Below are 14766 nucleotides of genomic sequence, written 5' to 3'. Positions count from 1 at the left end.
TAATAGAGAGGTGAAGGGAAGGAAAAGATGTGGTAGAAAAAAGTGTACAAGCAATAGGGATAACCGTACCCTGGAGAGGATTGTGAAACAAAACCCATCCAAAAATGTGGGGGAGATTCACAAAGAGTGGACTGCAGCTGGAGTCAGTGCTTCAAGAACCACCACGCACAGACGTATGCAAGACATGGGTTTCAGCTGTCGCATTCCTTGTGTCAAGCCACTCTTGAACAAGACACAGCGTCAGAAGCGTCTCGCCTGGGCTAAAGACAAAAAGGACTGGACTGCTGAGTGGTCTAAAGTTATGTTCTCTGATGAAAGTAAATTTTGCATTTCCTTTGGAAATCAAGGTCCCAGAGTCTGGAGGAAGAGAGGAGAGGCACAGAATCCACATTGCTTGAAGTCCAGTGTAAAGTTTCCACAGTCACTGTGTTTTCTGAGGTCCAAGGTCAACGCAGCCGTCTACCAGGAAGTTTTAGAGCACTTCATGCTTCCTGCTGCTGACCAACTTTATGGAGATGCAGATTTCATTTTCCAACAGGACTTGTCACCTGCACACAGTGCCAAAGCTACCAGTACCTGGTTTAAGGACCATGGTATCCCTGTTCTTAATTGGCCAGCAAACTGGCCTGACCTTCACCCTATAGAAAATCTATGGGGTACTGTGAAGAGGAAGATGTGATACGCCAGACCCAACAATGCAGAAGAGCTGAAGGCCACTATCAGAGCAACCTGGGCTCTCATAACACCTGAGCAGTGCCACAGACTGATCGACTCCATGCGACGCCGCATTGCTGCAGTAATTCAGGCAAAAGGAGCCCCAACTAAGTATTGAGTGCTGTACATGCTCATGCTCACATTGCTTTACATGCTCAACATTTCTAGAAATCTTTTTTTTGTATTGGTCTTCAGTAATATTCTAATTTTCGGAGGTACTGAATTTGGGATTTTCATTAGTTGTCAGTTTTAATCATCACAATTAAATCAAATAAACATTTGAAATATATCAGTCTGTGTGTAATGAATGAATATAATATCACTTTTTGAATGTAATTACTGAAATAAATCAACTTTTTGATGATATTCTAATTATATGACCAGCACCTGTATACTGATACAAGTAGAAAGCTTTTAAAGAGACCTACAGTATATCTTTTGGTAAACTGTGATGATTTAAAATGTACTATTCGTTTTTGGGGAAATATATTTTAACTGCAATTGATGGATAAAACTCAATGATTTTTTTTGTACATACTCACAAATATTGTGCACTTAATATCAGCATTAAAACTGCAGTCTAACTTGTTGATGTTGACGCATGATTTTTCTTTTTCCGATTCCTCCAGGTATTTCCATACAATCTACCTGGGCGTTCGGAGTCGTCAGAGTGCTGAGACAGACCGCTGGCGTTACTACTGGAGGATGGTCTATGAGTTTGCAGATGTGAGCATGCTGCATCTATTGGCCACCTTTCTGGAGAGCGCTCCACAACTGGTGCTGCAGCTGTGCATCATCATACAGACACACAAGCTCCAGGCTGTACAAGGTAACACACACACACTCTTTCTATACTCCATACTTCTACTACTAAGCCACTAAATTCACATTGTATTCCCCTGTGTTTGTTCAGCACTGTTCTAGGCTAATACATGTCTGAAGATCCTCAGTCATTCCGGTCATAGTTATCCAAGGAAGGTTAAAATGAAGTGGACTGAACTGAAGATACTTTGCTTCTCATACGAGGGGCTTATTCAATTCTGACTGACTGGCCATTTAACCTCTGTGGGGTCATTATCAAGGTGATAAGTATCGCTTGGTTCATTAGTGCTCCCGTGAATCCTTACAGACAGACGCAGAGGTTAAATTGCTGGGTTTCCCTGCCAGTCTGTCAGAGCTGAATTATCCTCTTAAATGGGAGGCGAACGTCTTTGAGTATCTTCAAACCAGTCCAGTTGCCCTTGATTTTAATCTTCCTTGGAAATCTAAGCAAACATTTCCCCTTGCTTTTAGAGTTTGTGCTAAGCTAAGACAAACATATTCTGTGTAAAAGACTCACAGAGATGAAACCAATATTCATAATCTCATCTGACTGTGGATCTCACAGCAAAACATTTTCCAAAAGTGTTTCTGTGATGGTCGCCTTGATGTGGCACTGAAATCAAACCCATTGTGTCTTTGTGTGTCTGTTGCAGGTATGACAGCGGCAGCCTCCCTTGTGTCTCTGGCCTGGGCGCTGGCTTCCTACCAGAAAGCCCTGCGAGAGTCTCGGGATGACAAGAAGCCGATCAGCTACCTGGCTGTCATCATCCAGTTCTGTTGGCATTTCTTCACTATCGCCGCAAGGGTCATCACCTTTGCCCTGTTTGCCTCTGTGTTCCAACTCTACTTTGGCATCTTCATTGTCCTGCACTGGTGCATCATGACCTTCTGGATTGTCCACTGTGAGACAGACTTCTGCATCAGCAAGTGGGAGGAAATTGTGTTTGACATGGTGGTGGGCATAATCTATATCTTTTCCTGGTTCAACGTCAAGGAGGGTCGGACAAGGTGAGGACTCTGAGCTCCATTCAGTGTGATTTTAGACCTGAAGAAAAAATCCTTTTCAGTGGCTTTTTAGAAATTGTTTAATCTAGTTGAATGTCTTTATTATTCAGTATTTTTTTAATTTTAAAGTCAGCTGGTTGCATGAAGTTCAATCAGCTGTCAACTGTTTGGCACATCAAAAAAAATGGATCTACAATGAGCTGAGAAGGAATTTGGGGATTAAAACCAGGATCATTTGTAGTTTTGAAGTAACTTTTTTTAGTAAATCAACCCAATAAAGCACTACCACTAGTTGGCTGTTAAAGCAGCTCTGAAATATCACAATATGAGTCATGTATTGTTTGTACTGGGCAGTACAGGGTTACTGGGGTGTTGCAACAAACAGAGTGCAGTAAAGAACAAGACAGTCTGAAGCTCCATTAATGGATTTTCTTCTGCCTGTTTGGTAGCAGTGGAACAAGCTGTAAAATAACATTGACATGTTATCACCTTAAAGGGGCATAATGGAGTTTCCAGCGGCCACTAGCAGTGTGATTCTAAGATTGCAACCAGGTCTGTGCTCGTAATTGTGCTCTCTTGAACTCATGAGCGAGCATAATCTGAAACACAACCGCTTTCATACAGAAATCCTGCATTAAACGCAGGAACACCAGCACGCAGGCTGTGGCTTTTCACTCAGACATGTTCAGGCTCTGTTACTTGATGTTCCCAACTCAGAGGCAGATCAACACCGACTCCGTACCTTTCATTCAGCGCAGCGAGCCGCATATCGGCACAATCCTCCCGGAAAAAAGGCAGAGTGACAGCGGCTATAGACAGACAGGGAGACAGCTTCACCCAATATACTGGAAACTCAGGTAAACCCCTCCTGCAACATTATAGTAATAGTTTTATCAGCTGCAGGTTGAACTAATCCATGCTCATTACATGATCATGGTACATTTACTGCATTTAGCTGATGTGCTACAGCGTTAGATCGCCTGCTGCTTTCAGTAACTATCTTCACTATCTGTGAGTCTGTCACCGGAGGCTCAGCAATGTCAGCACAGCTACATGTATTGGATGATAACGAAACAGGTAGTTAGCTGGACTGAATAATATAACAAGATTGTGTCACACTTAATAATAATAAGACTGCTGTAAGTAACTTTACTGTATAGTGTCAGTGGATGGTTCTTCCTCTGGGTTGTTGTCGCTGTGAAGTTGCAGTATTGTATATTATGTGGGTCATGTTAGTTACAGCAACTGAGAGGTGGAGAAGTTGTATACCTGAGTATTGGTAAAACCACCAATAAACCTAAATTGAACGTTACAAAGCCAACAGCGGCAGGTACTGTAGCGTTAGCTGGCTGTATCACTATAGGTTAACGTCAACAAATCTCTCCACATTTGCTTTTTGCCATTACATCCTTTCTTGCAGGCTAAATCTACAGTGGTACACAGGATAGTAACATGGGTCAGTTGGTGAAGTAATGTGGAAAGCGATATAACTTTGCACCAGATAACATTAGCAACAGCTCTGCGTTAGCCGGGGAGCTAACGTGACTTTCTCTGTTTCTCCAGCTTTGCTAATGCTCACTTTGTTCTTACTCGACATCATCTGAATCCGTTTGGTCTGATGGGCTTCAGCACATAAACCTTTATTGTTGTTTTGTATCCTTATGTGGAGCCTGTGTTTTGCTGTGAGCCGGTTGTTTTATGGTGTTAGTGGGCTGCATGTTGTTAGCTGCCGTGTTGTCGCTGTAGTCTGAGAGAGGCTCGAGAGCGCACACAGGGCTGAATCCGACGAGAATAGTGGCTGATGCAAGCAATGGAGAAAACAGGCGTGCATGGCAACTACGGTAAGGTTATATTCAGAGAAAGATCACGGTTGCAGTTAATAAAAAAAGGGTTATGTTAATTGCAGGTCTGTGACAGGACTCAAACTTTGGTCTTCTGCATGGAATTCTGACTTGCTACATGTCCATGCACCACCCAGACTGCCACAGGTGTCTTAGTACCACATAAAGGGCACAGCACTTCCTGCATTTTGACCTGTTGTATTGTCAAAACTGACATAATTGATAAGGATACTGACCTGGAGTGACGTCTTTGATAGAAAACATAATAATTTCACCTACTGGCATTGATTAGTGCAGCTTTGAACCCTCACTTGCAACTACTTAGTGAAATTTCATTACAGCCAACAATACAAAGTATTGGACAGGCTAAACAACACATTGACAATTTTAGATTCTTACAGCCTTGCTGTTAGAACTCCTGACCTCAGAATGACCGTGTAGGACAGCCTGTGGCTTACCAAATTCAAAGACGTTTTTCGTCTGTTGGCCTAAGTTGTGGGTTCACCACAATCAGAGGGATTTATCCTCTGGGGACCATCAACATCCACAGCAAAATGCATGGTAACACAGTATTTTCTATATCTTGTGCACAACTTTGACATTTTCACAGAATGTCAGAAAGGAAAGTTTTTAAAATGAAAAGTGAAATACACTGCTCAGTGTTTAACACTTACAATATATTATTAATATTTAGTGGAATTGATGGATTTTTTGCTCCGAAAATGGACAGTCGGTCTGTTTGAGGGACAGACTGACATCCATTTTCGCCATCTTTATAGATCACTGTCAAAATACAATATGAGCACTTCTATTTACACTATTTACACTGGAGAGCACTGCTTTATGTTTTTCTGATTTGGTTTCACTCTGTCTGATTAATTTCTTCTTATCATGTCACATGTCTTTGTTCAGGTGTCGGCTTTTCATCTATTACCTGGTGATCCTGGTGGAGAATGCTGCACTCAGTGCGTTGTGGTATCTCTACCGGTCGCCTCATACCACTGACGCCTTTGCAGTGCCAGCACTCTGCGTCATCTTCAGCAGTTTCCTCACTGGCGTGGTTTTCATGCTCATGTACTATGCCTTTTTCCATCCCAACGGGCCACGCTTTGGACGATCGCCGAGCGGCCAGGGTCTGGACCTAGACCCCACTGCTCAGTTCTCCACACTACCATCTGAAGGTGCCACCAACTCACTGCGCTCCAACCGAGGTGGCGCCACAACCCTGGAGCGTGACGTGGGGAAGTATTCTGAGCGGGATGGTTGCATGCCGGTGTTTCAGGTCCGACCCACAGTGCCATCTACACCATCGTCTCGTGCCCCACGCCTGGAAGAGACGGTCATCAAGATCGACCTCTGCAGGAACCGCTACCCAGCCTGGGAGCGCCATGTCCTCGACCGTAGTATACGCAAGGCAATCCTGGCCATAGATTGCTCCCTGACTCCTCCACGGCTGCAGTACAAAGATGATGCTCTGGTGCAGGAGAGGTTGGAATATGAGACCACGTTATAGTTCCACCTGCTCTTAGAACCCATACAGGGGTGCGGTCATCAGATGATTATCCTGCTATCACATGAACAGCAACAAGGACTGTGGCAATAAGTATTTGTTACTACCAACAGTCTCATTTTCAATCCCTCACTCCCCCTTTTTTTCTGTTCCTCGGCATCAGCGCCCACCCAGGAGCATTCAGCCATTGGCAGTAATGGGAGGAACATCTTGGCAAGTGCAGTTGATGTCGCTGGAAGTGTTTGGGGTCTTTGCAGGGTTGTTGCAGTTATTTTTACTTCCACTTATTAGGCAAATCCTGTCTGGTATGAACTAAATGCGAATCAAAAGAGGGCTTGGACACTCTGCCCAGATCCTACTAGACACTGATGCACTGTTTGGTTAAGGTTGGAAACGTTAAGGATAAAATAAGCATGTACATCCAGACAAGTTATCAGATATTCCACTTTAACCTAAATGACACCTGAATTTCACAGAAATCCTTCTAATTTTTGAAAGAAAATTATCCCTCACTTCAAACTTTAAACTGTTTATATGTCTTAATGTGTTGGTGTCTTATTGTTTGGAAGTTCTGACAAATTAATCCCATAGCAGCCACAACTGGGTGGGTACTTCCATAAATATGTACATGATACCACTCGTCACTCCTATTCAATTAGTGCCAAAAAGGTTCCTTGGAAACGTCTTCAAGCTTCTGAGGAGTTGGAACACCTTAGCGATGGTGAAGTTTTTCTCTGGCCTAGACAGGTCTTTCCTATTGGATTCAGGTCTACTCTGAAAGAAGGTCAGATGGAAAGTGAACTACATGAAGACAGTGGTCAAAGTAGCATCTATACTCAGTCATTGTGTTGTGTTTGGATACAATTAACCAAACCTGGCTGGAAGGAAGGATAGGGAGCGAGATAGAAGAGGTGAACACTGGACAGACGCAAGCTCACTGTCTTTCTCTCACATGGTAATAAGTCAAACTCACACAATGCCAAGAACAAAATCTTCCTGGCAGCTCAACTCAACTATTTGCAGTCCAGCCTCATAAACCTGTCTGTGCAATGATACTGATATTTGCTTGTCTGTGAAAGAGAATGTGGAGGGGAGAGCAGAAGAAATGCACAAAGCCTCAGACAGCAATGAAAAGGAGATGACAGGAGAGGAGGACACAGGAAATGGAAATTAATCGAGGATGTAGAAAAAGGGAAATTGCAGACAAGCAGCTATCTCAGCCAAACTAAACCAACCACCAGGATGTACAGTACTCTGACACAACATGCAGCATTTTTTACTTTAGAGATGATGTAGAGGGTACTGAAGTCACTGTAGTTCTGTGTTTTGTGTTTTAGTATGTATGTGTTGGCAACAGGTGTGTGTGTGTGTGTGTGTGTGTGTGTATGTGTGTGTGTGTGTGTGTGTGTGTGTGGGTGGTGAAACAAGAGAAACAGCTCAGGAGGACATGTGGTTGGGTGCTGTCATCAGTCAGTGAAGGTACACCTTGACTTTCTGACTTTAAGTCTGCTTGTTCTTTGATAAACACATGTCACTTTCTGGTGGAAGTGTTCCTATTTTTGACCTCCAGCTAACCCAGGAAAAGCTATTAACATTGTAACACCATGTCACATAAGTTAGCATAGTGCTGGTACTGTCCACTGGCTTGAATGAGAGATGCTAACAAAGTCACTTTTGGTTAATAGTACCTTTATAAAAGCTTGATGCGGGACCATCATACCACATATGGTCTGGCATTTTTAGGTGAGTGAGCAAGTCAAGATTGCCTGTCATCTGATGTGTTCATATTTTTAACATTCTGCCCTTAATCTTCATAACGTTGATGAACGGGGGTAAGCATTGTGGTATGGATGTCCTGGATCAAGGTTAAGGCAGTACCTAATGATGAAACAAGAAAATGTCATGTCATGAGGTGTTTAAAATCATAAGCAACATACTGACAATTTGGTTATTCTTAGAGCCTTCCTGCAGTGGTGCTAATGAAGGTTTGCCCTGATGGTGGCGTGGGAGGAAAGATCAGGGGCCGGTTGCACAAAAGACCTTAAGTTAAGATTTTCCTTAAAGTCCTATTTGGTTTCCTTAACATAAAAAAAATGCACAAAACACCCTTAAGTCTTGTCTTTAAGCTTTCCTTAAGTGAGGTTTTCTCCTTCTCTAATACTTAACAAATTCCATAAAGTTAGTTAAACCATCACACAGAAGACCTTAGCAACAAAGTATGGTTAAAAATGTAAGGTACCTCTGACTCTCATCTTGACCACAACATGACCATAAATGAAGGAAAGGAACGCATCACGAGAAGAGCGTTCTTAGAACACTATAGTTTTGATAGAGAGAGACAGATCACTCTACTTTCTGCAGGGAGTTTGAGGAGTGGTAGTATCCAAACTGTAACAAACAGAAGGTCTAGGTCGATCAGCTGCTTGCTTTACCTTAAATTATCTCTTTGTCTCCCCAGGCAACTACAACTTCAGTTTATGCAAGAAACAAAAATTTTTTTGTGCAACACACTTAAATAACTTCCCAGTTAAGAAGAAATTAAACCTCAAGGTATTTTGTGCAACTTCATCAGTAAGATCATCCTGTGGATATATTAAAACCATGTCATTACAAAAACTAATCTAAACATTTGTTTTCAAGATATCTTGTCATGTTTCAAGATGTTAGTCAAGAGACATTTTTGACTAAATGGTAAAGCAAGGGTCAGTGGGTCTCAAAGTCATCTTCAAGTGTTGGATAGGTGGCAGAAACTGTTCATCACTGCCACTCTCAGGCGCCACAGAGCCCGGTGTCAAATTGTCACGGTGTCTCTTTAACATACTGCATGAATGAAAACCAAACCCTCAAACATCCTCAGTGATCCGAATCAGAGTGCAACGACAAGGCTAGAGACGGCAGATGAATAAAAGAGAGCTTTACCATCTACCCCCTATCTCCTACATTCCCAACCCGAACAGCTTGACTTCAGGGAATGCTGGGAAGCCAGAGGCAATGACATCATCATATGCTGTTGATGAAATGTCAGTCAATCCACCATGTTCAGGAATTTAAACTCTCACGACTATAGAGTGATGGCAATGCTATTTCGATGGTAATAGTGTACAAATTTATACAAAAGAAAGTTGTTTTTTTCTAAGGATGGCAAGAGGAGAGAAAAGCACAAAACAAGTCAATTGGAAAAGAAGTGCATGAACTTTTTTTATCCTGCTTAACCAAACCAGCCCCAGGTGTACCAAGCTCTTCTGACCTGAACTGGTCTTTGTCCGAAGACTGAATTCTGTTGCAGGTCATTACAGTATAATAAATAAATTGATCATTTTATTATTTTGGTCACAAATATATAGCACTTAATAGAGGATCCATGTGGAGCCAAATATACTACTATAACTTTGTTCAGTATAAAAAGACCACAGAGGGAACCAGAAGGATGTGACTGTCCAAGCAAATGCTGGCATATTCCAGCTACTGTTTGTGGTTTGCTTATTAGATATAAGTTCAAATGACTTATGTCAGTTTTTATAGTAATAGTGTTTTGTTGGTGATGGCAAGTCAAAAATGTAATTTGCTTATGAAAAGACCTGCAGTGTTCTTCTGTCCGACACACTTTAAAGGACCATACCAAGGGTTTTGCATGTTTTAGCCATATCACATTTACTTTACGTCACAGCTAATCATTTTGCAAACCAAGCTGTTTAGCTTTAGAAATGTGAATGTGCTTTTTCTTCTATTCCAAGAGGCCTTTGATTTCCTGCAATTGCTATACGGTATAAAACTCTTGAGCTGTTTAATCAAGTGAATACCATTTTTATATATTGATGGATGTCAAAGTTACATTATTGTTGTATGGCAATGCAGCGCAGACTTTCAAATGTATCTGCACCTAAACTGCATTACCCACTGTTTCGTACCGTACAGAAATGAATGGAAATCAATGGAGGCCTGGAACTGTAGGTAAAATACAGTGTACTGCTTGCATCTGAAAATGGTTGCAAAAACTTAAAATATTCATAATGTGTAGTTAGAACTAAACTTTGCTAACACAGTGGTCTGGTTCTTTGAAGTTTGTCACGGTTTTATAAGTTTAAAGTCAGCTGCTTTTATTATTCTTTCAGTTGTGACTCATGAAACAGTTTGCATATTGAAGCGTTAGTCACATAACTTAAATACACAGTTTCTAGGCGTATTTCTTTGCCTTCTTGCCACCACACTGTGTGTGTGAGTGTGTGTTCTCATCAGTTTGTGTACTGTTTTGCTGTACTAGTGGCTGCTTCAGTTTTTTTGACCACAGCTCTTTTTACAGTTTTGCCTTGTACTTTATTTTGGGCTTTTTTTTACACGTCAAAGTCTGTCTACAGGTCTTGGGGAGTAGTAAGATACATGAGTTATATACAGCCTTTTGGAAGCTACGTGAGATTTGATAAATTGCCTCATGTGATGTCACTTGAGTCAGCATCAGTTAGGGCTGAAGACTGCAAGTTTGAAAACAACAAGAATGTGTTGGTGTGGAGTTAGAAAGTTACCAGTGAGCTCTGCTGCAGGCTGCAGGCTACTTGAGCCACCAGCCAACACTAGCATGACACACCTGAGTTTCCAATTAAACGGTCAATTTGCATTGTGGGTAATATAGACACAAAAATGTCTTAAGTAGAAAAAGCACAGATATCAGGATGGCACAATACTGTTAGACATAGTACAAGAATGCATTTAGACAGCACTGCAAAAGCTCATACTCACCTCTTTTGGACAAATAAAGATGTTTAGGAAGCCATCAAACCAAATTCATTCTCATTCTTAATAAATTTTGGCATGATATATATGCTGTAACTGACAGGAGGCCGAGAGCTGAAAGTGTCAGTATCACACTGGACAGACTACAGCAGATAGCACCAGCAGAGGTCCTCAGCAGGTTTATCTGCCAACACTGGACTTTAAAAAAATGTACACTCCCTGAAAGCATTGCCATTATTTTTATACATTCATACAAGATTTCACTTTCAATTAAATTTTATTTATATAGCGCCAATTCATACTATATTATTTACAAAGACCCAACAAAAGACAGTACATACTTGACCTCTTTGTTTGCCAGACAGTTGTTAAAACAGAATTATCATGGACTTTGAGAAAGTCTGACTGAAGGTTGAAAAGTAGATTTCCTCTCTGTAGCCAACTCTGTGTAAATGCAGCCTTATTATATTTTAAAAGGGATGTCAAAGCATTTTATGTATGTTTATTTGCAGTCGTTCTAAAATCCAGTGTAGCCTTTGTTTTTTCACCACAATCTCATTAACTAGTGTGTGTGTGTGTGTGTGTATATATATATATATATATATATATGTGTATATATATATATATATATATATATATATATATATATATAGTGAACATAAAGCTACCTCAGTTTGTTTCATGGACAGAATACCCTCCACCTTCTCATCTGCAATAAATATATTCCTTCTGTAACACAACTCTGTTTCTGTAAGGAACTCAATTAGACTGAAAATACAACATTTTCCAAAATGTTAACAAATGATATTCACTGTATTCTAAAGCATACCACTGACATAACGATGATGAAAATTATTGTGAAATGGACTGTTCATTTTCAAATTGCACAGTTTTATAAATTTTAATTATATAGTGGTTCTCCAGTTGACCACAAAAAAATCTCATTTCCATCTTATTTAATTGGCTTAAACCATTCATTCTTTTTCTTCATCATAGTTTATCATACGTCATGCACACACATGGCAGCATTTAAAAAAAATGTATTGTCGGGATGCAATGTTTCTTTTCATCCTCTTTACTCCAAACCCCTCCTTTGGTCTGCCTTCAGTTTCTTTACTCCAAGCAATGATTCGTTTTATCTCACTGTTAAAACAAAAAATGAGGTGAGATGAGAAGGGAAACCCTCTGTTAATGTAGGTGCTCAAGTCCATGTCTAATTGGTGGTGGGTATCTTGCCCACTGCAGGAAATCTTAAATATAGATGGTACATCAACTGACTCCCTCCCTCACTCTGGACATAACTCTTAAAAGCTGCTTTCTATGTTTTGTTTGCCTTAAAGAGAATATATTTTTGTCTTTATTTCAACCTCATCACCCAGGACATTGTTTGAGGCTGTACTGACAGCACAACTTGGTTTTCTCATTTGTCCTGTATGTGTGAAGTGGGAGGGGTTAGAGTAGGTTGTGTGAGTGTGTGTGTTGTATTTACACTATTCAATAGCATAATGTGTCAACAACAGATACTATTCTTATACTAGGACTGTGTCCAATATGGAAGTTGTAAAGACCCCAGTCCTCCATTCTCCCAGTCTGAACATCAGTCAGAGGAAATGCTTCATGTCTAACTGTAGGAAACATGTCTGACTGCTCTCTTTGCATGTAACTCAAGGTATCAGTTGTGACAATACTGTAAAGAAATGAACAGGCGATGGGGAGGATCTGATTACAGCCTTCCTGCCTCAGCTTGTTTTCGCTGCACTTCTTCATCCTGAATTGTTTTAGCCTGCAAATTAAGCTGACAGTCTATGAATAAGACACAGTAAAGGTTAGGTTAAACGTTGATTGTTTTATTATAGCGAGATATATTGTTTTATTGTAGCGAGATACGTTAGCAACATTTACAAACACCAGGGATATAATATTATTATTTTTATTTTATATTATATATTTATATTATATATTATTATTGTAACAATCATACACAGAGCCATGTTCAAGACACTGAACATGACATATAATTATTATTATAGTATGCCTTAATTAGTGTCATGGTCCAACCTTTTGAACAGCTACCGATGTAAGAGAGAATAGATTTTCACCTTAAACATTTTCTCATATGTGCATGGAGGACATGTGTCGCATCCAAAACAGCTGGATGGGGCACATTCAAGCCCTTATTGCTGCACTTCTACTGGTCAGTTGGGTTGCCCATACGGAGAGAGGGGGGTGGTCCAATCTCCTACTATCAGTCAATCCATCAGTTTCTTTTTACAATGACCACAAACCTTAGCCAAATAGTCTTAGTTACCTAAACTTAAGGCAAGATGTGTGCGGCACAGCAGTTCCAGATGAGTTAATTCAGCCTTAGTACAAGCACAGTAACCAGCAGGTGAATGAATGATAGGATTCCAGTCACACTTGTATAATCATTCTGTACAGATGTCTGTTAAGAGAGTTGGTTGAACATGGAGTACCACAGGTAGTGAACTGATCAACTTAAAAGCTTATCTGTAAATAAATGTATGCAAAGTGTACACGTTAAAAAAGAACATTCCTCTCTTTTTTGAGTTCTGACTGTGAAAGGGTGTCTTTAGAGGTTTGATGCCATCATGATGGCTTTAACTATGACGATATACTACTGAAAAAAAATAAGATAAATGTGGTGTATGTGGTGTATTTAAAAAAAAAAGATACAAATGTTTAAGACAAAAAAAAAATTTGGTCTTTTCAGTAAGTTGCATTGTGTGATGAAAGTCTGAAGTGCTAAATGCGTTCAATGGGGGAAACGTAAATTTTATTGTAAAAATAAATCAAGAGTGAGAAACGTGATCAAAATAACATTTTTGTATATACGGGATTTTTGTAAATTTTTATTTGAATCTAATGCAACACAAACTACCAAAATTCATTAATAAAGTACACTGTGGTCATTTTTCTGGCCTCAAGATTGTTCATTTGTTTTTTCATTTATTTCTGAGGTTGAAGCAAGAGTATTCTGTGATTTATTTATCCTTAGGCTCAAAAACATATTGTGCAGCAGAACGGGGGCAGTAGGCTATGTACTATCACAGTAAGTCTGTCTAAATTCTAAGAATGATGTGATTGTGTTTTTATTATAGTGTTGAGAATCACAGTGCCATGTAGAAACCTTCCCGGGTGTTAAGACCAGTATAACCTTGATCACAAAGCAAGAAAAGTGGATTAGCTATCTAAGTATTAAAACTGGTCACAGCTCACAGATTATTAAAGAGATGTTTCAGAGTCAACCATTTAGGGATGTCTAACAGAAGGCTGCATCAGGTGCACAAAGGACACACAAACTCCAATAGAGAAAACATATTTAGAAAAATGTTATAATATGACGACATACTGATAAAAAGGTACAAGCTCTCTCACAATACCCTAAATTATAAATAGTGCAATCATATTTATATTAGCTGGGCTAGTGCCTTCAGAAATACTGCAAAGCAGCCTTCAGTCTGGGACTCTGGGACTTTCCTTCCAGGCCTTAGCAAGAGGAGTTGTTCCCAGGAATATCAGGACCTGACTATCACTCCAATCTCCTTGTCTGTTGGTGTTGGGCCTGCTAGCCTCTAGCCAGCTAACCTTCTGTCTGCACCTCAGCCAGCTAGCCTCCAGTCTCAGGCCCGGTCCATGCATCTGCTAGTAGTAACCAGTCTGCACCTCTGCCTGTTAGCATCTAGCCCGCTAGCCTCCAGCCTGCACTCCAGTTGATTAAGCTCGGTTTTGTAAGCCTGTAGCCATCCTGTCCTGAGCCGGCTAGTCTGCTACCTGCATTCCATTAACCCCAGGAGCCAATTATTGAACAACTGATCTATGGAGCCATCCTGACTTGCCTTGCCACTTTCACTGGGTAGGTGGATTCTCCAAAAAGAGATGTGGTCCCCATGGCAACCGACACATATGGCTCTCTCAGCTGCCCATCGCCACAGAACCCCATTCTGTTGCCCTTGCTGACATACTGCATGATCTCCAGTCTGCCACCCTTGCAAAAGTCCTGGCTGATTGTCCATTGGCCTGCCCCAACCTGCAGCTGAATCTTCTGGTGCCAGCTGCCTTTTCTGACGTCCAGAACGGTCCTGCCTACGTTGCCGACCTCAAGGTCAGCCTGTCTGGTCCTCCTCC

General features: G+C 40.8%; 1 protein-coding gene across 1 annotated transcript in view; it reads left to right on the top strand.

Moving 5' to 3' along the window:
- xkr4 (XK related 4) overlaps window positions 1–11153 on the top strand; it is a 21934-nt gene extending 10781 nt beyond the window's left edge. Inside the window, exons 2-4 of the mRNA XM_046052988.1 lie at window positions 1344–1543; window positions 2190–2544; window positions 5295–11153. Coding sequence (XP_045908944.1) covers window positions 1344–1543; window positions 2190–2544; window positions 5295–5895 — 1156 coding nt within the window. The 3' untranslated portion in view covers window positions 5896–11153. The remainder of the gene's footprint in view (window positions 1–1343; window positions 1544–2189; window positions 2545–5294) is intronic.
- Window positions 11154–14766: the final 3613 nt, after the last annotated feature.

The sequence above is a fragment of the Micropterus dolomieu genome, linkage group LG06 (assembly GCF_021292245.1).
Source record: "Micropterus dolomieu isolate WLL.071019.BEF.003 ecotype Adirondacks linkage group LG06, ASM2129224v1, whole genome shotgun sequence".
NCBI lineage: Eukaryota > Metazoa > Chordata > Actinopteri > Centrarchiformes > Centrarchidae > Micropterus > Micropterus dolomieu.
The sequence above is the reverse complement of the archived record's forward strand: the minus strand, read 5'-3'. Positions and strand labels throughout refer to the sequence as shown.